At 45.5% G+C, this 25,837-nt stretch overlaps 1 protein-coding gene across 3 annotated transcripts in view; it reads right to left on the bottom strand.

The window, feature by feature from the left end:
• Window positions 1-25,837, bottom strand: part of LOC134927810 (mediator of DNA damage checkpoint protein 1-like) — an 840,332-nt gene that overhangs the window by 149,231 nt on the left and 665,264 nt on the right. For 2 of the 3 annotated variants that reach the window (XM_063922787.1, XM_063922786.1), the window contains exons 25-27: window positions 8,452-8,544; window positions 5,910-6,020; window positions 5,704-5,799 (exon numbers count right to left, since the gene is read on the bottom strand). In XM_063922787.1, the coding sequence (XP_063778857.1) occupies window positions 5,704-5,799; window positions 5,910-6,020; window positions 8,452-8,544 (300 nt within the window). The remainder of the gene's footprint in view (window positions 1-5,703; window positions 5,800-5,909; window positions 6,021-8,451; window positions 8,545-25,837) is intronic. The other variant, XM_063922788.1, reaches the window with a different exon arrangement.

The following is a 25,837-nucleotide window of genomic DNA, read 5'->3' on the forward strand; positions in this document are numbered from 1 at the left end:
CCTGTTGGTCGGCATGCCGACCATCGGGATAGTGAGCGGTCGGGATGGTGGAGGAGGTCATGTGACTGTCGGTCACCCGACCGCCGGTCACATGAATACCACCCGTCTTGATTGTGAACCAAGAGACTGTGTTATTGTGTTACGCTCAGGTTGCCTAATAAGACAGGTGGGAAGGATTGTACCAAGTTTTGTTGACAGCACAATCCCAGTGAAAGTAGCTGAGAGACAGACTTGGGTCCACGATTCCCATCAGAGGAAAGTCGGTAGTCTGGAAGGAACTCGTAAATGGAGTGAGATCGCAGAAGTATCCCCCGAGAGTCTGTTTCGTGAAGACTGAGAGGCGGCACTGTTGAACACTACCTGACCGTACTAAAAGATTACAGAAAGACCAGTCATTGTAATGGATTTGCTACAGGCAAGATTTGTTTTGTTCTATCTTTCTTTTTTCCGTTGACAAACATTTTTTTTCAGGGCATTCTATTTTTGTGAGGTTTTCATGAGGAGTGGAGTGTGGGACTGTAACTGGTTCTGGAGAAAGGAGTGATGTCTTCATAGGATCCCAGGATCAGCCTATCACTTTGTTTAAAGCCAGTTAAAAATCAAAGGTCTAGTAGTTACGGAGTTCAGAGGTAACGTGATAGGCTATTGAGGAATACTGTATTTTGTAGTTATTGTGACCCTATAATTGAAGATGAGTGCATCCAGAGATGTCAGTCTAGCAGTAAGGCAGCATTTGACAGGCATCCCTTGAGTGATTACCACTCACTAGTGGGTAAGGTCTTAAACAAAACGGAATGTTGGATGTGCTCACAGGTACCTCTAAGACCAAATAATGCAGGATTAGTGCCATATTCTTTAGAGTTAGCTGAGGTACTTGAATGACACGGAGGGGAGGGGGGGGGGGGGGGAGACACCAGTGAATAAGGAATTTAACTAGACCCCCTAGTCTTAAGATCCACCAGTATCATAGATAAATCCCTGGTATGTTTAAATCTCACCAATTTCAGGAAAATCAGGAAATTGGGAGGTAATCAGGAACAATCAGACAATGGCTATTCACACATAACAGATAAAGAGCTCATTAATATATGTGGAAGGAAAGTTTATGAATGGATCTCCCCAAACTCCGAAGGCTCATGTTATCTAGGAAGGACACTGCCTGAAATAATAACCCTTGTTCAACGATGAAACAGATCTAGCATACAATCCAGAAATGGAAACAATGTTCAGGGAGTGATAGGAATATATACCATGAAAATTTGATATGTCTCTTTCACGATTTGTTTGTGTTTTTTCGCCCTCTACCCAGCAAAACCTCTATCGAATCCGAACATCAGTGTACAAAGACGTAGGTACATGTATGTGTGCAACGTTCGTTCAAATCAGACATCATAGTCCATAGCACTGTCCCAGCATACTCTATAGGTTGAATGTCGCCCACACCCAACCAGTGGTCCCGTGACCGCCGAGAGCATATAGAGGATGTCTCGTCCTCCTACCGGTTTTCCCCAAAAATAGTCCATGTCTGATTTGCGAAATGAATACATACGCGTGTCTAGGTCACCGATTATGTGTTTGAAATAAATTTTTTGTAATTATGTTTAGTGTGATAGTTATGACAGTTATTGTCTACTGTCAAAGGGTGGACTGTCGAAGTCAAAAATATTACATACAGAAAACATACAAACTCCAAACAGATGAGTCACTGTGCGTGCGAATACATGCAGCGTGCACAGCAATATATGGTATAATACGCATTCACACAGACAAGCCACAAAGATATATTCAACACATTTCATACCACACACAAATTAAACATGTCAAGCACCAGACATTAAAATGTATTAAAATACATAATAGAGTATAACATCATATATGTGTTTTTATGGAACGGAACAAGATAAAAATGTCATGCTTGGTGTCAAAATAATTAAGGGAATGAGTGTGTTAATTTGATAGCTGTGGTTAGATTCTAGCACACTGCTACGATGAGTTATGACCAAGTGTAGGAATATGAAGCCACAATTCTAATGAGAACAAAAGGACATTCCAAAGAAAGCATGTGGGCAGGATCCCAGTGGACAACCCCTATGATGTCTGATTCAAGGCTGGACGTTGCTTGCATATGAACTGACCAATGACGCATCATGAATGAGAGACCTCCCTCTTATGGAAGGAGCCTGAAACCAACAACCGGTTAACTCCCACTGTTTTGATATATGCAGTTTCTAGGACTTAGAGAGTTAGTTGTTTTTGCTTGCTGAGAGGGAGAGGGGGAGAAATGGAGAAAATGTTCTATGGGAAAGGGTAATGTATGTATGTATGTTGGCTGTAATGGAGTCTTTTGTAACTATCTGCTTCTTGTGTAATTGTAACATTATAACTGAATGATATATACTGTATATGTGATATATTGTATACATATCCTTTTAATATCAAATATATACATCTATGAGCATTGGAACTCATACAATGTGTGCAAGTGTTTGTTTTCTCTTAAGGGATGTAGTGTTTGCGACGTACAGCACACTTTTATCGTATATGGTAATAAGATGCGCCTTGCGTCAGCAACATATATTAAACGCTGGCATTTTAAATATTTATTAGAAATAATCTGAACTTCTCAATCCACCTTGCGATCTACCGGGTCCTTCAACGCGGTAGATCCCGGGACTGGTAAAACTACCTGTTTTGACAGCCTGGATACAGAGGCGTCAACTATAGGCGGAGACTTCCATTTTTTTCTATCATCTTCTGGGAAGGGAAATGCAACCAGGACCCTTTTAGGGATCTGGAATTTTTTCTCCGGGTTTTCCCAGGCTTTTTCAAATAGAGCATTTAATTCCATAGATGCTGGGAAGGTGAGAGGGGCTTTCTTACTGTCCGTGAAAAAGGCCTCCTCAACCTGCTCAGTAGGTGTGTCAGAAATATGCAACACATCCCGCATGGCCTCAATCATCAACTGCACCCCCTTAGCAAGTGATGCCGTCCCCCTCAACACATCCCCATCACCGTCTGCGGTGTCAAAGTTGGTATCCGTGTCATCCTGCATAATCTGGGCAAGAGCACGTTTGTGAGAATGCACCGCAGGGGGCCCTAAGGGAGCAGTATCAGACCATACTGCCATAGAGGATTGCAATACCTGAGTTGCATGCTCAGTCCTTGTAACCCTTTCAGAAATCTGAGAAACAGTCCCCCTAAGAGAGGTTAACCACTCCGCTTCTCTAGCTGGGATCTCCGCTACAACAGTGCAATCCTGATTACATTTGATGGGATCTTCCTGAGAAGATAAATCCTCTGCAGCATATGAAACAGAGTCTCTAGACATGGTTGCTACAGTAGTACACCCCACATACACACAGGGTACAGGGCATACAGAGTTTCCCCCCCAAGAATGGAAGAGAGACCCAGAGATTGGAGCCAACCCACACACAACGCTATTACAGGTATAGGGAGACCCTACACCAGCGAGATAGCTGGAGTTGCACTGGAGGGACTGTACACATCCACTTGCATCCGACTGCAGGCAGGAAAATGGCGCTGAAACGCTGCTGGGTCCGCTCTGAGGTGAAGCTCCGCCCCCTTAATGGCGCTGTCTTCCCGCTCTACTGAGATCATACTGGCCTGAGGATTTTGTGCTGGCTGAGATCTGCTGACCCAGACAGGCTTTTTTGGTCAGTGTAGGGTTCAGGCGCTGGCTCAGGGCGCCCCTCAAAGCGCCGCACCCAGGTACCGCTGAGCCTCCCCCGAAGCGGTTAGTACTGCGCTCCTACCCTGTAGCCGCCATCTTCACACTGGCCCCCCGCTTGCTAAAGGGGTCGGTGACTCACTCGTCCCACTTCAGCTCTGCAAGGGGGTGGCGGTATGCTACTGAGGTGAGCGTTCCCCTGCGGCGGGGAACGATCTATCCCTTCTGGAGCTCAGTGTCCAGTCAGCGGAGACAGTGGCTCAGACCCCACAGGGCGGACACTGCCCTCCCCCCCTCCCTCAGTCCCCCGATGCAGGGAGGCTGTTGCCAGAAGCCTCCCTGTAAAATAAAAACTCTGAAATAAACTTTTACTAAAAAAAAGCTCTGTAGAGCTCCTCTAGTAGCTGTGACCGGCTCCTCCGGGCACATTTTCTAAACTGAGAGTGCTAGGAGGGGCATAGAGGGAGAAGCAAAGCCCACACTGTTGAACTCTTAAAGTGCCAATTGTCTCCTGGTGGACCCGTCTATACCCCATGGTACTAATATGGACCCCAGCATCCTCTAGGATGTAAGAGAAACACTAAAAGTGAAACCCCACAGCAGATACAGGCACACACACTGTCACAGGCTATGCAGATATTTATTAAAATGACAATAACACTGCACTGGTCTAATATATATATATATATATATATATATATATATATATATATATATATATATATATATAAAACACAGCGCGGTCCTAGACCCAAAATACTCATACACTATATCCTGTAATTGGTACTTTTTCTTAACTACCGCTGTCTGTACAAAGACAAGTAGAATACACAGGTGGTTGTAAAGTCACAGCGCTGTATACAGGCGGCTTTACAAGGAAGACCTTACCCTGCAGTCCCATAGACCAGCCGCAGCTATGCTTATAAGATGGTGCCCAGCGTCTCAGTCAGGAAGTGAGGGAGAGTGTAAGGCAGCTGCAGGGCGGGAAAATCTGCAGTAGATGGCACCCTGGCAGGGGGAGGGGCTACAGGTCAAGTGTCACCTCCCTGGGTACTGTGAGCCTTATTAAATGGGGTGTTAGTACACCCGACCTGTACTCCATACGCTCCGGTGGTCTAGTGGGGTCCCTGCTCGGTGACAGTATCCACGCCAGCGTCACGGTCCAACTCCCTAGACAGCGATTCAATGGTGGGCCCTGCCTGGGAGACCCTCTTACATCCTCCCCGTAGCAGCCAAGCGAATCAGGAGAGTGTCTGCGACCGTGTGCCTAAAGCCAAAGCATTTCCGCCGCAAGTACCCGGGAACAGGCTGCTTAGAGTATGCAACGCCACTTGGGAGGTGATGGAGCCGCAGATTTGAATGTCACACTGACATATCAGCGCTGCGGCCCTTGAAGTCTTCTTAGAAAGCTTTTTCAGGGCTGCCCAGCGCAGCACCTCTGTTAGAAGACCTGCTGCTGCAGGCACCAACTCAAAAATGAGCTCAGTGTCTGGAGGTGGGGTTATAGAGGACGCCCCAATGCATCCAGGGACAGCCTAAAGCTTTAGCCTGTTAGTGCCTCTGGATCAAGATCCACTCTATACCCTGATGTTTCCCTGTGGACCACAATGTACCCTGCTGCAAAAATCCCTGAGAGCCAGCAGTCAGCGATGAGACCGGAGTAGCACCGCATCCCCCCCTCTTCCCCTGTCCCCGGCGACGGTCACATGACTGGGGTGCCGGAGGTCAGCGATGCACTGGGAGCTGTCAGGAGCCAGCACCTAATGTAGTAACAAATACCATGATAAGCTGCAGTTCGTGCCGGCTTATTGGGGTTAATAGGATAACCCAAGGTGATTTAATTACTCTCGGTAATGTACCACCAGTAACTGGATATCCCCCTGAATGTTTGTCTCTTATGTGTGTGCCTGCAGTTATTCTACATCCTTTATTTTAATTAGTAACTACAATAAATAGTTATCACTTACAATATAAGTAGTTTTCATAAAAAATAAATAAATATATGAAAAAATCACCTTGTGGTCTGTATGATGTTGGTGCTCTAGTGGGTGCTTTATGATCAACTTTAAAAGCTGGATATTCCACTCTTTGGTTGCCCTTTGTTGCAGAGTCTGTTAATATTTACAAAATACAATTCATAATGAAGGCCACAAAACAACAAATCCCCCCCCCCCTCCCCCCCACATCAAGATGGAAACTTCATAGAGAAAGATGTTCTTACCATGGGGTATAGAGAATGGTGCTGCCCTAGACACTAGTGGATCTGTTTCAGTAACAGGTTCGGACTGTGAAACAGGAACTGTTTTTTTGTTGTTTGGATATCTCTCAGGGTCTGTATTAAAAAAAAAAAAAAGATTTTTTTAACTCACACCTACACACCCCCAATGTCACAAACGCAAATACAAGTCACGAGTCACCAGAAAATTGTTCATTCACAATACACCAAAACGTGTCCTAGGTGAATTCTGACTGAGCGGAAAAAGGATTATGTGGTAGATGTGTTTATCCTGCGATATGGGGAAGAAGCAGTATCAGTGTACGTTATGTACGCTGATGCCACTTCTCCCCCATGTAAGACACTAGCGGTGCGGGCACATATACGCTCCTGTCCATATCGGCACTGCTATCTAATAGATAGAAGGTGGCAATGTATGAATGGTCAGCATCACTGACTGTTCCGACACCTGCAGCTTTCAATTTCGACAGCTGCACGTGGTGATGACAATAGACCACAGCAGGCGCTCACCTGCTTTGGCAGACAAGATGTTAGTGCATCTTGTCTATGTCCATTCCTGCTTCGCCACAGTAGTGAGATGAAGCAGGAAGTGTTAATACATTTACCCCACACTGATGATGAGGATTTAACATCCTTGTTCCTTGAAAAACATGGCCACATGATGACTGGTAGAGAACAAGCAGCTGATATCAATAGATCACGTTTACTACCTTCCCTTAGTAATGATACTCTGCCAGCAGCCGCAAACTCGTAGTTTGTTTTCTTGTACAAACCCACCAATCTCGGCAGTATTTGCTCAGATTCTACACCCTTTCCGTCTTCAGGTGTCTTCTTTCCCCTTTGACCCCTTCTGCACTCAATCCCACATCTCCCTCCCCACTTGTTCGATTAGTGTTATTCGTGTTACAGGACCAGGGCCGTCATCAAGGGGGCGAATACTTGTACGTCTATACCAGGCTTGGACAGAGAGGGGGCCCGGCAGCAGATCACAGACCAGCAGCAAGGCATGGATTGACATCGGCAGCATTTTGAATTTGGAGCCGCACGCAAGCCAAATGCAGTTCGCTGTCGCCACCCCTGATTGGCTGTTGGACTGCCAACTGCAACTGGCTTGTGTCCATCGCTAAATTCAATGAATATTAGAGGACAGCCTAAATTAGCTCAACGTTACGCAGTACAGCCATAGCCTGGGAAACACAGTGCTATACTATACAGCGACAGCTATCATAACCGCACAGATCTCTACAGTAACACATCATCAGCGTCTCCACTCAAACAAATTCTTACCCTGACAATGTTTTTATACTAATATATTTATACAAATGTGTTTCTACACTCCTAAATCATTCCATCCTCACAAAGCGCTCATTAATTATACTATTGGTAATACATTCTTTGAGCAGCTGACAAACATTAGCGCATCTTTACATATTTATTATGTAAATTCAATATACTGATGCCCATCCTACTCTGTGCCCCTGGTCTGGACTTCTCTGTCCTGTGCCCCCACTGGTCCAGTGTTCTCTGTCTTGTGCCACCCGTAACCATGTCTCGCCATCCCTGTGCACCTAATAGGCCCAGACCTCCCTGATCTGCACTTCGCCATGATCTAGACCTCCCTGCCCTGTGACCCCCCCATGTCGATCCCTCCCTGCCCTGCATCCCCAATGTCAAGTCTTTCCTGTCCTGTGACCCTCCAGTTTCAGCCCTCCCATATTCAGACATCACTGGTGTCCCATATATTGTCCCACCACCCACCTTTCCCCTATGCCCTTCACAACCACTTTTCATCTTGCCATGTCCCTCATCCTGCCACTGCCTTTCATCTTCCATATCTCCCTTCTTCATACCTTACCATCTTCCTCCTCTTCTGTTGAAAGCAATGGAGTCCTGCTAGCCAACGACCAGAAATAACGTGGTGTAACCGGAGCAAGGACGATAAGAACAAACTTCTGATTAAATATTTTTTTCCCCCTCACTGCTATCTCTGGCGAAATACCTGACGACAGTAACATTTGCCAGTTTCCTCATATGAACTGCACAAAAGTTTCTACACTTTTATATATTTAGTATGGATTCTGGTTTTCTGTGAATGTATTTACAGTAGTTTTCTCTTCTATATTTCTGTATTTGTATAGTTTTACAAGTTGTAAAACACACACTGGCCAAACTTTGACAATTTTTTAAAGTTAGTTTATACACCAATTGATGCCGCACTATAGCTCCACCCACATTAACCACAGCACCGTCCGCCTGTTTTATTTATTTATTTTTCTTCTTGGGGGTCTGCTGCCTATTTTGACAACCCCCGGGCCCAACAATTTCTGACAACAGCCCTTTACAGGCCAATACCGTATCAATGGTGTTTTCTAACGTTTTATTTGCAACACAATGAATATTTATCTTTGTGCCTGCTGTTACTCTACATCCTTTATTTTAATTTTTAATAACTACAATAAATAGTTATCACTTACAATAAAAGTAGACTTCATTTATAAAGAAAATTAAATATAAATAAATAAATTACCTTGTGGTCTGTCTGATGTTGATGTTCTAGTAGGTGTTTTATTATCAACTTTAAAAGTTGGATATTCCACTCTTTGGTTGCCCTTTGTTGCGTCTGTAAATATTTACAAAATACACTTCATAATGAAGGCCACCAAAAAAATACAACCCAAAACCAAACCTCAGACAAAACAAGACTTTGATTACTCACAGTAGAATAAATTCCTCTGAGTCTATCTGGGAATCACTGACACTAGGATATGAGGGAGGGTCCGAGGAGTATGCACTAAAATAATTGACTGAAATCCCCCTCCTTTATATACCCTCCCCTTCCCTTAGCTCCCCAGTTATCTGAGTAGCCAAGCCAAAGTAGAAAACTAAAGAATAAGAAATGAACATTAAAAAAAAATCACACACACACATCAGGGAGGAAATTCAATGATGGATCGGTATGAAATACCTACAATCAAAATCCCGACATCAATTGATCGACGGTCAAAATCCCGACGAGGTCAAAAGCCCGACATGGACAAAATACCGACATTTAAAATACTGACAAGGTCAAAATACCGACATGTAAAATATCGACAGGTCAAAATGCCAACATGAGTTTTTCATTGTTTTTTTTTGTGTATGTCGACATAGACACCATATAAGTGTACCGCGTCCCCTCGCATTGATTGCTGCGCTCGCCATGCTTCGGGCATGATGTCTCGCTGCGTCGGCACACTAGTATATCCCCCCTCCAGGTTCACTGGGATGGTAAAGTATGAACAAGTCGGTTTCAATGAAAAAATCATATTGGCATTTTGACCTGTCGGTATTTTATATGTCGGTATTTTGTCCGTGTCGGGATTTTGACCTTGTCGGAATTTTGACCATCGGTAAATTGACTGATTTCCTCCAGTGACTCCCAGCTGGACTCAGAGGAATTGATTCTACTGTGAGTAACCCAGAATCTTGTTTCCTCTTTTATCCTATCTGTGAAGCACCGATGCTAGGACTTGCCCAAGCAAGCCTTAAGAGGGAGGAGGATTACGCACAGGCAATGCTGTATGCAAAACATTGGGGTAGATGTATTAAGCCTGGAGAACTGATAAAGCAGTGATAATTGTAAGGTGATAACACACCAGCCAATGAGCTCCTAACTGTCAATTTACATATTGGAGCTGATTGGCTGCTGCGTTATCACCTTGCATTTATTACTACTTTATCACTTCTCCAGGCTTAATATATCTGCCCCGTTGTGAGCAAAACGGACATCTTTAGCCACAAATGTGTGGAACCGATAAAATGTGGTAATTGTGTGCACTGAGGACCAGGTGGCCACCTTGCACAGCTGCTCAACTGAGGCACCCTACTGAGCTGACCAAGAAGCACTCACAGTCGAATGTGCCCGAATGGTATCAGGTACTGACTCGCTCAAGGCTGTATATGCCTGCTTGATAGTGGAAGTAATCCAACGAGCAAGAGACTGTTTTGATGCTGGCCAGATTCCTTTATAGGCGTTATAAAGTACCAACAGGCTGTCCGTTTTACGTAAAACAGCAGTTTGTTCCACATATAATCTGAGTGCTCGTACCACATCTTTAAACTGGAAAGCATTTACTGTAGGTGAAATCTTGAAACCACTTTAGGAACAAAAGATGTCCGAGTGCGGAGAACCGCTCGGTCCGTATGCAAAAACAAAAGGGGGAAGCTAGCTGACAATGCTGCCAACTCAGAAACTCTGCAAGCTGAGGAGGTAGCCAAAAGAAAAGCTAATTTTCAAGTTAACCACCTTAATTCCACTGTATCAAATGGCTCAAATGAAGCATGCTGAAGAGCAGCAAAACTAAATAAAGTCCAATGGTGGGACTGGTGACACATAAGGTGGTTGGACATGCAATACTCCTTGCATGAAAGTTTTGACATCCAGAACAGACACCAGGGGGTTTATTTACTAAGGTCCCGATTTTGACCGAGATGGTGTTTTTTCTTCAAAGTGTCACCTCGGGAATTTACTAAACTCAAATCACGGCAGTGATGAGGGCATTCGTATTTTTTTGGAAGTCAAAGGAAAAAAATACGCATGAATACACCATCGGTAGAACTCGGTAACTTACTAAAAAGTGTAATTCACAAACACTGCCGGCAATAGCCAAACACTGCCGTGAAAAAATACAAATTGTAAAAAAAAGCGAAAATAAAACAGATCTGCTTTTTTTTACCGTGTTCTGATAGGCATGCACGGATCCATGAGATCCGTGCATGTTTATCAGTGGGAAGGGGTGGGAAAGTGTTCAATTTGCTGGAAAAAATGCGTGGGGTCCCCCCTCCTAAGCAAAACCAGCCTCGGGCTCTTTGAGCCGGTCCTGGTTCAAAAATATGGGGGGAAAAATGACCGGGGTTCCCCCATATTTCATAAACCAGCACCGGGCTCTGCGCCTGGTCCTGGTTCCAAAAATACGGGGGACAAAAAGCGTAGGGGTCCCCCGTATTTTTGAAACCAGCACCGGGCTCCACTAGTCAGGTACATAATGCCACAACCGGGGGACACTTATCTAGGTCCCTGCGGCCCTGGCATTACATACCCAACTAGTCACCCCTGGCCGGGGTACCCTGGAGGAGTGGGAACCCCTTAAATCAAGGGGTCCCCCCTCCAGCCACCCAAGGGCCAGGGGAGAAGCCCGAGGCTGTCCCCCCCATCCAAGGGCGGCGGATGGGGGGCTGATAGCCTTTTTGTAAAAATGTGAATATTGTTTTTAGTAGCAGTACTACAAGTCCCAGCAAGCCTCCCCCGCAAGCTGGTACTTGGAGAACCACAAGTACCAGCATGCGGTGGAAAACCAGGCCCGCTGGTACCTGTTGTACTACTACTAAAAAAAATAAGAATTTACTTACCGATAATTCTATTTCTCGTAGTCCGTAGTGGATGCTGGGGACTCAGTCAGGACCATGGGGAATAGCGGCTCCGCAGGAGACAGGGCACAAAAATAAAGCTTTAGGATTAGGTGGTGTGTACTGGCTCCTCCCCCTATGACCCTCCTCCAAGCCTCAGTTAGGATACTGTGCCCGGACGAGCGTACACAATAAGGAAGGATATTGAATCCCGGGTAAGACTCATACCAGCCACACCAATCACACCGTATAACTTGTGATCTGAACCCAGTTAACAGTATGACAAACGTAGGAGCCTCTGAACAGACGGCTCACAACAATAACAACCCGAATTTGTTTGTAACAATAACTATGTACAAGTATTGCAGACAATCCGCACTTTGGATGGGCGCCCAGCATCCACTACGGACTACGAGAAATAGAATTATCGGTAAGTAAATTCTTATTTTCTCTAACGTCCTAAGTGGATGCTGGGGACTCCGTCAGGACCATGGGGATTATACCAAAGCTCCCAAACGGGCGGGAGAGTGCGGATGACTCTGCAGCACCGAATGAGAGAACTCAAGGTCCTCCTCAGCCAGGGTATCAAATTTGTAGAATTTTGCAAACGTGTTTGCCCCTGACCAAGTAGCAGCTCGGCAGAGTTGTAATGCCGAGACCCCCCGGGCAGCCGCCCAGGATGAGCCCACTTTCCTTGTGGAATGGGCCTTGACAGATTTAGGTTGTGGCAAGCCTGCCACAGAATGTGCAAGTTGAATTGTGCTACAAATCCAACGAGCAATCGTCTGCTTAGAAGCAGGAGCACCCATCTTGTTGGGTGCATACAATATAAACAGTGAGTCAGACTTTCTGACTCCCGCCGTTCTTGAAATATATATTTTCAATGCCCGGACCACGTCCAACAACTTGGAATCCTCCAAATCGTTAGTAGCCGCAGGCACCACAATAGGCTGGTTCAGGTGAAACGCTGACACCACCTTAGGCAGAAAATGAGGACGCGTCCGCAGTTCTGCCCTGTCCGTATGGAAAATCAGATATGGGCTCTTATATGATAAAGCCGCCAATTCTGATACTCTCCTGGCTGAAGCCAGGGCCAGTAGCATGGTTACTTTCCATGTAAGATACTTCAACTCCACCGATTTGAGCGGCTCAAACCAATGGGATTTGAGAAAATCCAAGACTACATTAAGATCCCACGGTGCCACTGGGGGCACAACCGGGGGCTGTATATGTAGTACTCCTTTTACAAAAGTCTGGACTTCAGGAACTGAAGCCAATTCTTTCTGGAAGAAAATCGACAGGGCCGAAATTTGAACCTTAATGGACCCCAATTTGAGGCCCATAGACAATCCTGTTTGCAGGAAATGTAGGAATCGACCCAGTTGAAATTCCTCCGTGGGGGCCTTCCTGGCCTCACACCACGCAACATATTTTCTCCAAATGCGGTGATAATGTTGTGCAGTCACCTCCTTCCTGGCTTTTACCAGTGTAAGAATGACCTCTTCCGGAATGCCTTTTTCCCTTAGAATTCGGCGTTCAACCGCCATGCCGTCAAACGCAGCCGCGGTAAGTCTTGGAATAGGCACGGTCCCTGCTGAAGCAGGTCCCGTCTTAGAGGTAGAGGCCACGGATCCTCCGTGAGCATCTCTTGAAGTTCCGGGTACCAAGTTCTTCTTGGCCAATCCGGAGCCACTAGTATCGTTCTTACTCCCTTTTGCCGTATAATTCTCAGTACTTTTGGTATGAGAGGCAGAGGAGGGAACACATACACTGACTGGAACACCCACGGTGTTACCAGAGCGTCCACAGTTATTGCCTGAGGGTCTCTTGACCTGGCGTAATACCTGTCCAGTTTATCGTTGAGGCGGGACGCCATCATATCCACCATTGGTTTTTCCCAACGGTTCACAATCATGTGGAAGACTTCTGGATGAAGTCCCCACTCTCCCGGGTGTAGATCGTGTCTGCTGAGGAAGTCTGCTTCCCAGTTGTCCACTCCCGGAATGAATACTGCTGACAGTGCTATCACATGATCTTCCGCCCAGCGAAGAATCCTTGCAGCTTCTGCCATTGCTGTCCTGCTTCTTGTGCCGCCCTGTCTGTTTACGTGGGCGACTGCCGTGATGTTGTCCGACTGGATCAACACCGGCTGACCCTGAAGCAGGGGTTTTGCCAGACTTAGAGCATTGTAAATCGCTCTTAGCTCCAGTATATTTATGTGAAGAGACATCTCCAGGCTTGACCATACTCCCTGGAAGTTTCTTCCCTGTGTGACCGCTCCCCAGCCTCTCAGACTGGCATCCGTGGTCACCAGGACCCAGTCCTGTATGCCGAATCTGCGGCCCTCTAACAGATGAGCACTCTGCAACCACCACAGAAGAGACACCCTTGTCTGTGGCGATAAGGTTATCCGCTGATGCATCTGCAGATGTGATCCGGACCATTTGTCCAGCAGATCCCACTGAAAAGTTCGTGCGTGGAATCTGCCGAATGGAATTCGCTTCGTAAGAAGCCACCATCTTTCCCAGGACTCTTGTGCATTGATGCACAGACACTTTCCCTGGTTTTAGGAGGTTCCTGACAAGTTCGGATAACTCCCTGGCTTTCTCCTCCGGAAGAAACACCTTTTTCTGAACCCTGTCCAGAATCATTCCCAGGAACAGCAGACGTGTCGTCGGGGTCAACTGAGATTTTGGAAAATTCAGAATCCACCCGTGTTGTTGCAGCACTAGTCGGGTTAGTGCTACTCCGTCCTCCAGCTGTTCTCTGGACCTTGCCCTTATCAGGAGATCGTCCAAGTAAGGGATAATTAATACGCCTCTTCTTCGCAGAAGAATCATCATTTCGGCCATTACCTTGGTAAAGACCCGAGGTGCCGTGGACAATCCAAACGGCAGCGTCTGAAACTGATAATGACAGTTTTGCACCACGAACCTGAGGTACCCTTGATGTGAAGGGCAAATTGGGACATGCAGGTAAGCATCCTTTATGTCCAGGGACACCATAAAGTCCCATTCTTCCAGATTCGCTATCACTGCTCTGAGTGACTCCATCTTGAACTTGAATTTTTGTATGTACAGGTTCAAAGATTTCAGATTTAGAATAGGTCTTACCGAGCCGTCCGGCTTCGGTACCACAAATAGCGTGGAGTAATACCCCTTTCCCTGTTGTAGGAGGGGTACCTTGACTATCACCTGCTGAGAAAACAGCTTGTGAATGGCTTCCAATACCGTCGCCCTGTCTGAGGGAGACGTTGGCAAAGCAGACTTTAGGAACCTGCGAGGGGGAGACTTCTCGAATTCCAACCTGTAACCCTGAGATACTATCTGCAGGATCCAGGGGTCCACCTGTGAGCAAGCCCACTGTGCGCTGAAATTCTTGAGTCGACCCCCCACCGCTCCTGAGTCCGCTTGTAAGGCCCCAGCGTCATGCTGAGGGCTTTGCAGAACCCTGAGAGGGCTTCTGTTCCTGGGCAGGGGCTGCTTGCTGCCCTCTCTTACCCCTTCCTCTGCCCCGAGGCAGATATGACTGTCCTTTTGTCCGCTTGTTCTTATAGGACCGAAAGGACTGCGGCTGAAAAGACGGTGTCTTTTTCTGTTGGGAGGGGGTCTGAGGTAAAAAGGTGGATTTTCCGGCAGTTGCCGTGGCCACCAGATCCGATAGACCGACGCCAAATAATTCCTCCCCTTTATACGGCAATACTTCCATATGTCGTTTGGAATCCGCATCACCTGACCACTGTCGCGTCCATAAACTCCTTCTGGCAGATATGGACATCGCATTTACTCTCGATGCCAGAGTGCAAATATCTCTCTGAGCATCTCGCATATAAAGGAAAGCATCCTTTAGTTGCTCTATAGTCAATAAAATACTGTCCCTATCCAGGGTATCAATATTTTCAGTCAGGGAATCCAACCAGACGACCCCAGCACTGCACATCCAGGCTGAGGCGATGGCTGGTCGCAGTATAACACCAGTATGTGTGTATATACTTTTTAGGGTAGTTTCCAGTCTCCTATCAGCTGGATCCCTGAGGGCGGCCGTATCAGGAGACGGTAACGCCACTTGTTTTGATAAGCGTGTGAGCGCCTTATCCACCCTAGGGGGTGTTTCCCAGCGCGCCCTAACCTCTGGCGGGAAAGGGTATAATGCTAATAACTTTTTTGAAATTAGCACTTTTCTATCTGGGTTAACCCACGCTTCATCACATACATCATTTAATTCCTCTGATTCAGGAAAAACTACAGGTAGTTTTTTCACCCCCCACATAATACCCCTTTTTGTGGTACTTGCAGTATCAGAGATATGCAAAGCCTCCTTCATTGCCGTGATCATATAACGTGTGGCCCTACTTGAAAATACGTTTGTTTCATCACCGTCGACACTAGATTCAGTGTCTGTGTCTGGGTCTGTGTCGACCGACTGAGGTAAAGGGCGCTTTACAGCCCCTGACGGTGTCCGAGACGCCTGGGCAGGTACTAACTGGTTTGCCGGCCGTCTCATGTCGTCAACTGATTTTTGTAATGTGCTGACATTATCACGTAATTCCATAAACAAAGCCATCCATTCCGGTGTCGACTCCCTGGGGGGTGACATCACCATTATCGGCAATTGCTCTGCCTCCACACCAACATCGTCCTCATACATGTCGACACACACGTACCGACACACAGCAGACACACAGGGAATGCTCTTATCGAAGACAGGACCCCACTAGCCCTTTGGGGAGACAGAGGGAGAGTTTGCCAGCACACACCCAAGCGCTATAATATATATGGGAACAACCTTATATAAGTGTTGTTCCTTATAGCAGCTTAAATATATCAAAATATCGCCAAAAAATGCCCCCCCTCTCTGTTTTACCCTGTTTCTGTAGTGCAGTGCAGGGGAGAGTCCTGGGAGCCTTCCTCACAGCGGAGCTGAGCAGGAAAATGGCGCTGTGTGCTGAGGAGAATAAGCCCCGCCCCCTATTTCGGCGGGCTTTTCTCCCGGAGTTTTAGATATCTGGCATGGGTTAAATACATACATATAGCCTCAATGGCTATATGTGATGTATTCTTTTGCCATAAAGGTATTAAATATTGCTGCCCAGGGCGCCCCCAGCAGCGCCCTGCACCCTCCGTGACCGCTTGGTGTGAAGTGTGTGACAACAATGGCGCACAGCTGCAGTGCTGTGCGCTACCTTCATGAAGACTGAAGAGCCTTCTGCCGCCTGTTTCCGGACCTTCAATCTTCAGCATCTGTAAGGGGGGTCGGCGGCGCGGCTCCGGGACGAACCCCAGGGTGAGACCTGTGTTCCGACTCCCTCTGGAGCTAATGGTGTCCAGTAGCCTAAGAATCCAATCCATCCTGCACGCAAGTGAGTTGAAATTCTCTCCCCTAAGTCCCTCGATGCAGTGAGCCTGTTGCCAGCAGGACTCACTGAAAATAAAAAACCTAAAAACTTTTTCTAAGCAGCTCTTTAGGAGAGCCACCTAGATTGCACCCTGCTCGGACGGGCACAAAAACCTAACTGAGGCTTGGAGGAGGGTCATAGGGGGAGGAGCCAGTACACACCACCTAATCCTAAAGCTTTATTTTTGTGCCCTGTCTCCTGCGGAGCCGCTATTCCCCATGGTCCTGACTGAGTCCCCAGCATCCACTTAGGACGTTAGAGAAATACCCCAATAAAAACAGGAGACACACACCTTGAAAGTGTAAGTTTATTACATACATGCACACCACCATACATACATACTTACCTATGTTCACACGAGGGTCGGTCCTCTTCTCCATGGATTCTACATGGAGAAGAGGACCGACCCTCGTGTGAACATAGGTAAGTATGTATGTATGGTGGTGTGCATGTATGTAATAAACTTATACTTTCAAGGTGTGTGTCTCCTGTTTTTATTGGGGTATTTTTTTAGTAGTAGTACAACAGGTACCAGCGGGCCCGGTTTTCCACTGCATGCTGGTTCTTGTGGTTCTCCAAGTACCAGCTTGCGGGGGAGGCTTGCTGGGACTTGTAGTACTGCTACTAAAAACAATATTCACATTTTTACAAAAAGGCTATCAGCCCCCCATCCGCCGCCCTTGGATGGGGGGGGGGACAGCCTCGGGCTTCACCCCTGGCCCTTGGGTGGCTGGAGGGGGGGGACCCCTTGATTTAAGGGGTTCCCACTCCTCCAGGGTACCCCGGCCAGGGGTGACTAGTTGGGTATGTAATGCCAGGGCCGCAGGGACCTAGATAAAAGTGTCCCCCGGCCGTGGCATTATGTACCTGACTAGTGGAGCCCGGTGCTGGTTTCAAACATAAGGGGGACCAATAACCTTTTTGTCACCCGTATTTTTGGAACCAGGACCAGGCGCAGAGCCCGGTGCTGGTTTATGAAATATGGGGGACCCCGGTCATTTCTTTCCGCATATTTTGTGAACCAGGACCGGCTCAAAGAGCCCGAGGCTAGTGTTGCTTAGGGGGGGGGGGACCCCACGCATTTTTTTTTAAAGATTTGTGAAAAGGTTATTTTTTTTACGAAAGATGCACAATGAAGCCCTGCACGGATCTCACAGATCCGGCCGAGATTCATTGTGTTAATGTCGGCAGTGTTTTACTATTCACTCCAGTAAAACACTGCCAAAAAATACGAATGACATCGACATCGGAAAACACGAAAATGCAGAATACGACAGCTTAGTAAATTAGTCGTAATAAATTCAAAAAGTTGCAAATTTACACTTGCGATGTCATTCGTGTTTGAACTTTAACCTCATTCTGAAAAATACGAATTTTAGTAAATATACCCCCAGATGTCTCTGAAAAAGAATATATAAGACTGACACCTGACCCCTCAGGTACGAGAGGCGGAGGCCGATAAAGGCAATTGAGCTAAATTGGGATGGAGGAACGGGCCTGGTGACAGTAGATGATCTCTCAGTGGTAGCTTCCATGGTTGGTCGCCCACCAGAGACAGAAGATCCAAGTACCATGACCTCTGTGGCCAATCTGGCGTTATTAGAAGGACATGAGCCATTTCACGCTTCATCCTTCTGATTACATGTATGGTAATTGGCGGAAACATATTCCCGAAGTGGAAAGACCACCTGACAATTAGATCATCTACCAGAGTCGCTTGTGGATCTCTGGACCACATGTCCCATGCTATGGAAGCTTCCTGTTCAACCTGGACGCCATGAGGTCTATCTCTGGCAGACCACATTTCTCCATAATTGGGTTGAATATGTCCTGATGCAGGGACCATTCCCCTAGGTGAACCCTGTGCCAACTGAGAAAGTCGGCTTTTTAGTTGTCCATCCCTGGGATAAAAAACAAAAAAGGTATGGTAGACTTACCGTTGATAACTCTGTTTCTCCGAAGTCCACAGTATCCACAGGAAATACCCTGGGTTGTAGCTGGCGTCAGTGGAATGGGCACCAAACGGTTAAAGCTTTTTGTCTTCCAGGATGCAAAGGTCTAACCTCCCTATAGCCCCTGGCTCAGGGAATTCAGTTTGTTACAAAGCTCAAGGCAGGAGCAGAATTATATAGAGAAGGAAGACCTATTCAGGCAAGAACACACACACACACACACACACACACACACACACACACACACACACACACACACTTCCATACCAGAAGGAAGGAACAGGTTAGTAAGTGTAAAGATTCGCAAGTCAGGTGCATCAGGCTGGGTTACCTGTGGATACTGTGGACTTCGGAGAAACAGAGTTATCAACGGTAAATGTTCCATAGCTTCTGTTTTCTCCTTCAGGGTCCACAGTAGTATCCACAGGATATACCCTGGGATGTTCCAAAGCAATAACTAAGGGAGGGGATGCTCTTGATTGGACAGGAGAATCCTTCACCCAAATGCAACATCCTGAGAGGCAAAGGTATCAAAGGCATAATGTCTAATGAATGTATTATTGATGACCACATGGCTGCCTTAAAGATATGCTCAGCTGAGGCACCACGGTGGGCTGCCCATGAAGGACCTACTGAATGGGAAGAATGGGCAGAGACATTATCCGGGATAGGGAGATTAGCTTGAGAGTATGCTTCCAAGATAGTCATTCGAAGCCATCTAGCCAATGTTTGCTTATTGGCAGGCTCATGTGAAATCCGTATATAACAGAGTATTTTTCCTTCTGATGGCACTGATACGATCCATGTAGATCCTTAGAGCACGAACTACGTTCAATGATGCGTCTCCCACAGAGAGATCCGGTAACTGAAAGGCCAGAACTATTATTTCTTAATTAAGATGGAACTTAGAGACCACTTTAGTAAGATATCCAGATTTGGTTCGAGAGAATTGCTCAATCTGGATGGAATACCAGAAATGGAGGGTGACACAATAGTGCCTCAAAGTTTGATACTCCTCTAGCTGAAGCAATAGCCAGTAGAAAGAGAACTTTAGCTGTCAACCATTTGAAATTCACACGATGCAGTGGTTTAAATCGGGCGTATTGAAGTGCCCTGAGAACTATTCCTAGGTCCCAGGTAGCTGTTGGGGGTATAAATGGAGGCTGAATATGAAGCATTTTGTGGAAAAAAGTGCAAACATCCTGTAGGTTTTCAATTTTCTTTTGGAACCATGTGGTGAATGCAGACACCTGTACCTTCAGGGAAGTTAAGCGGAGACCTCGGTCCATTCCAGCTTTAAGGAATGCTAGAATTCTTGAAACTCTAAAAGACATTGGGTCATATTTACTAGCAGCGCACCATTGAAAATAAGTATGCCATATTCGGTAACAGATGAGAGCTGATGATGGCTTCCTTGCTTTAAGCATTGTTTGAATTACAACCTGTGAAAAGCCTTTTGCTTTTAGGACGGATGTTTCAAGCCACGCCGTCAAAGACAGTCGATTCAGGTGTTCGTAGAGACAAGGACCCTGAATCAGTAGATCGGACGTTGAGGCAGTGTCCACGGATAGCCTTTGCAGATCTGTGTACCAATTTTGTCTGGGATACGACAAAGCTATTGATATCATGGCGTCCCCTTCCTGTTTGAATTTTTTAATCACCCTGGGCAACAGGGAGATTGGTGGGAAGACATATGCCAAATTAACTTTCCATTTCAGTGACAGGGCATTCACGAAGATTGCTTCGGGATCCTTTGATCTTGACCTGTATGTAGGTACCTGGTTGTCCTGACGTCTCCCACCCTGGAGTCCCCAGGTGGAGGCCCGTGGCGTGCCTTCTGGTTTAGAAGTCAGGCATCTTGTTGACCAAGCCTGTTTAGTCCTACCCAATTTAGCAGATTGAGACTGCTTGTTATAAGCCTCTCTCTTTTCTTTACCTTGGGGCCGAAAGGACCGGAAAGCAGGAGACCTTGGTTTTGATGTAGATGTCGAAGGAAACCCAGCTTTTTTTGAGTTTGTTTCAGACAATAGAGTATTATCCAACTCTGTACCAAACATAATATTTCTGAAAAAAGGCAGAGATTCGAATGCATTCGGTGATTCCGAGTCAGCCTTCCAAGAATGTAGCCAAACAGCTCTGCGGGCTGCTACTGAAGAAGCTGATACTTGAGAAGCTAACATACCCATATCCAGGGCCGCTTCTTCCATAAAAGCAGCTGCCTGCTTTATATTAACTATATGGGTAACTGTTTTCTTGTTGCCAGAACGGAGAAATCATTTTCCAAAGCTTCCGCCCAGCTTGCCACTGCTTTAGCCACCCAAGCTGTGGTTATCGCTGGTCTTCCCTGTTAGGGAAAATACAGTCTTAAGACAGGTTGAGTATCCCATATCCAAATATCCGAAATACGGAATATTCCAAAATACGGACTTTTTTGAGTGAGATAGTGAAACCTTTGTTTTCTGATGGCTCAATGTACACAATCTTTGTTTAAGACACAAAGATATTAAAAATATTGTATTAAATGACCTTCAGGCTGTGTGTATAAGGTGTATATGAAAGATAAATGAATTGTGTGAATGTAGACACACTTTGTTTAATGCACAAAGTTATAAAAAATATTGGCTATAATGACCTTCAGGCTGTGTATAAGGGGGGTAATTCCAAGTTGATCGCAGCAGGAATTTTGTTAGCAGTTGGGCAAAACCATGTGCACTGCAGGGGAGGCAGATTTAACATGTGCAGAGAGAGTTAGATTTGGGTGTGGTGTGTTCAATCTGCAATCTAATTTGCAGTGTAAAAATAAAACAGCCAGTATTTACCCTGCACAGAAACAAAATAACCCACCCAAATCTAACACATGGTTTTGCACAGTTGCTAAAAAAATTCCTGCTGCGATCAACTTGGAATTACCCCCAAGGTGTACATGAAACATAAATGCATTATGTGCTTAGACTTGACCATGATATCTCATTATGGTAGGCAATTATTCCAAAATACAGAAAAATCCGATATCCAAAATACCTCTGGTCCCAAGCATTTTGGATAAGGTATACTCAACCTGTATCATTTTTTCAGCTTGTTGCATTATTTAATGATGATGAAGGCAGAGTTAATGTAGATTTGCGTACCAGTCGAACTACGTGAGCATATTTCTTGGAAGGCACTTCCCTTTTTATAAAGTCCACAGGTTGGAGAGGATAACAAGAACCCCATTTCTTTGGCATCCTAAATTTCTTACTAGGCGTTACCCAGTTCAAGCACAAGGGGGTTTTTGTGTTTGAACAGGTTCCTGGCTTAAAGCCGGTTGATCAAACAGTTTGAGTTTTTTTATGAACCTATAACAGTTTACACAAGACTCATCTTGTACCAGGTCCTGAGGGGTTAACCCTGCTTTGCAGAACAACTGTGATAATAATTTAAGTGCTGCTTCGCTACCCTTGCCTCCTGAGGACATAGCAACAATTTTATTCACACAACAGTGTAATACTATACATCAATGTGACAGTCTTCACTTTTGTGTGTTTAAAGTGAAGTACAATCACAACCTACCCTGCATGCACCAGCACTGAGGGAATGAACAAAGAGAGAGATAAAGAGAGACTGACAGAAAAAAAAGTTTAAAGTCAGAAAACCGCACTAGCAAACAGTCACATAATAATGCATTGGTATACATTTGCAAAATTAGCAAAATGTTCAACTAGACAGTACAATTGAGTAGGTAGGAAAACGAGATTTATGGTAAGAACTTACCATTGTTAAATCTCTTTCTGCGAGGTACTCATATGAACTGCACAAAAGTTTCTACACTTTTATATATTTAGTATGGATTCTGGTTTTCTGTGAATGTATTGTCAAAGTCAGAAAAATATCTCTATGCACACTACCATATTTGCACCTCACACAGGTCCGTGCTGCGCATGCGTACGCTCTCCCGTACGTGCGCATACTCACAGTCGCGGGCACCCGCAGGCGCACGGTATGCGTATTTACGGTAGAGTTTATGTGATCGTAGCGTGCGACTCAATCATTACATATTTCCACTATATAATGTATTTTGTAGATCATGGTCCCTTTGATAGATTCTGAAAGTTTGGTTAATATAGAATGTTCATGAACAGAGAAATCCCTCTTTGTTTGATACGAAGGGTCAGACAGGAGTAATACAGTGGTGTTTAGTACCCATCGGAAGAGTATTTAATTAGCAATATTCCAGTGTTGGTTTGAAGCAGATTAATCGCTCGTGCGAATAGTTATGGACATAAGAAGTTTATGAACATTTACTATATTTGCACTTACTTATCCATGCGGCGGGAAACCCAGTTTCCCTCCCACCTGAGCTGTTGGAAATAGTCACGGCCCACCTGTATGAATCAACCTATGACCTTTTGTTATAGTGCGAGGAGGAATTCCTGTGTCCAATGAACAATGAGATTGTAGGGACCATTGAATTGTATTGTGTGTGGGGCATAAATAGACAAGCCGATCACATCCAGCTCTCACTCTTCAACGGTTATCATTGCTGAAAATCGGGAGCTGGATGTCCAGAGGCGCATGCGATCGTTTCCCCTTGTGCGTAAGTGTTTCTCCGCAACCATATTGATCTTCTTGTTATTGTGGGCCAATTTCTCTCTCTCTCTCTCTTCTCCTCTTTCTCTCTTATTTTCCCTTAAAACGTAATTGTATTGTATTGTATTTCCTGTGTAGTTATCTGGTTAGGTAGTCTATGTTATATTGTAGTGTATGACTTGTATTGTGTTAATTCTTTTGCAAGTATATCATTCATAATATATATTTATTAGGCGTTGGACCCTAAGCCCAGGTATCTGTGTATTTCTTATAGTGTTTAGTATTCACAGAGCGTCGGTGACACTCAAACAGCTTTTGAGTTAATAAGGTTACACTAGGTTGCATCTACACCCTATTTCTACACAAAAGGTTTTACAGCATATTATACTGTTCATGGTTTAGATTTAAAGGTTTAACATTGTTAGCGTCAGCGCCGCTGGTGATCTCCTCGTGGACCCGAGCGTCCGCTACGCTATAGCGAATCATTACGTTAGTCAGCAGCCAATAGTGTGCCTGCCTGTGATCTCTTGGCCGTGAGCGAACGTGACGCTTGAGCGTCTCGACTACGGCTAAGCGATTGCTACGCAACGTGCATACCCTTACGGTACTCCATACGTAAATAGCGTACAGTGTTCTTAGACCTCATAAAGGGTTTTATATAAGATAAATATCTAGCTTTATCAATTGGCGGCTCGCCCGTCCTTCACATATCTGCACTAGGTAATTTCAGCAGACATTATCCAGCAGCAAAGGGCGGGAGATCATATTCCTCGTAGTGCTGTTTGGATAAGCGTCTGCTTCGCTTAGTAAAGGGTGCTGAAGGAATCCGGGACCGGAGGTAAGAACAAAACGATAGTGTCTTTTTAAAACTGTTCATTTCTGTCTTGCGTACACACGCACGCATATCTGCATTTCTTTTCATTCGTGTATTTTCATATATCACTCTCCTGTTTGCCATTGTATAATTGATAAACGTACTAAGAGAGATTTGTCGCTATTTCATAGTTAAAGTGTAAAAGTAAAGGGATAAAGTGTAAAGCGCACACGCAACTCTACCTAAAGGTATAAAGAGAGATTGGTGTGGTGCTTGGTAGATGATCAAGGATCATCTACATTGATAAAACGTGTTAGTTGTGTTACGGTAGACAAAGACTGGTGTACACGTGTCTCTAACAAAGGGAGAGACTCGCGTACGCAAAGGCCGACGCACGCAGCGTAAATTACGCAACGGAGCGTCTGGGTACGCCCACGTAACTCAAACAACACGCGATAAATAACGCAACAGGCGATAAATAGCGAAAATTTATTTTAACATTCGAAATTTAAATTAATAGATCCTTCTCCTAATTTGTAACACATCTGGTCTAAAGAGAAATTTCTGCGCAGAAATAGAAACAAAAGTGTACATGTGGTGAGTGAGTGTTTTTACATACAATTTTGAGGTTGAACCAAAAGAAATCATCGAGTTCTCGTGAGGTACATACGTGTAAGTGACATGCACGGTGGCTAGGGAGGCATCCTTGGTTAAACATAAAATTTGAGCATTAGAGTATAGCAGACCAGGAGGTCATACTGTAACAGACCAGGAGGTCATAACAGACCAGCAGGTTCAGGTACAGCAGACAAGGAAGTCCGCTATACAGTCCACAGGCACAACACCTAAAAGGGTTGGTGCAACACCCATATAGGCCATACAAGCTCTTGCTGAAGGAATTCGCAGCCGCAATTTTCGATTCCGCTGGACGCTCCGTACATAAGATTAGTTGCTTATGTGCTGAACGATTGTACCGCACGTAATTGTGTGCATTAGTAAACCTGACCGGTACTATTTGTGTACGAAGGTCATAAACGCTATTTGTACATTCTGACGTGATTTGTGTAATTTTTTATTTTTACAAAGGGAAGTTCGCTGGTCACTCAGGAATTATCCAACAACCTCACCTTTACTGGAAAGAGTAAGTGTTCTGCGGATATCCCTCGCATGTTCCAGTAAACAAAGGTTAAATAGGTGCCCTGGGTCGAGTACGCCAGCACCATATCGGTGTGATCAGGTCGTATTGGTCGGCGTGGGCAGAGTGAGTAAGGTGCTCGGTAAACCTTACCGTCAACCTATCGTGAATATCTTGGTTTTTTGTAAGGGTCCGTAACACCTGCAAATTATGGGGGCCAGTTGTTCAGGAAGGGGGCGATCAACCTCGGTTCGGGTTGATTCCATAAACCGACCAGTCGGGTCGGCAAGGTACGTAATGTGTGAAAAGTACGGAAGTCACACAGAAGCTTTATGTGATGAATGGGAGAGAATGACAGTACATGACGGGGAGAAATTCCCAAGAGTAGGTAGCTTCAGCACAGAAGTGTTAACGAATTTAAGGAGAAGGATATGTCTCATTAAATCAGCAAAGAGACGAATCAAGCATTATGATTATTTGCAGTTGTGGCAACAGGAGGGTGACATACAGAGAGGATTGGCTCAGGCGGCGGGATCTGGCTCAATCAGGAAACTGATCGCCACGGCCCCACTGCCACCATACATATCGGGAGAGAAATTGGTTGCGGAGAATGACGCACTAAGGTGTAACAAACAAACACTTAGCAACTGTGTAAATGTTAAAGAT

Source organism: Pseudophryne corroboree, chromosome 5, assembly GCF_028390025.1.
Source record: "Pseudophryne corroboree isolate aPseCor3 chromosome 5, aPseCor3.hap2, whole genome shotgun sequence".
Taxonomy (NCBI): domain Eukaryota; kingdom Metazoa; phylum Chordata; class Amphibia; order Anura; family Myobatrachidae; genus Pseudophryne; species Pseudophryne corroboree.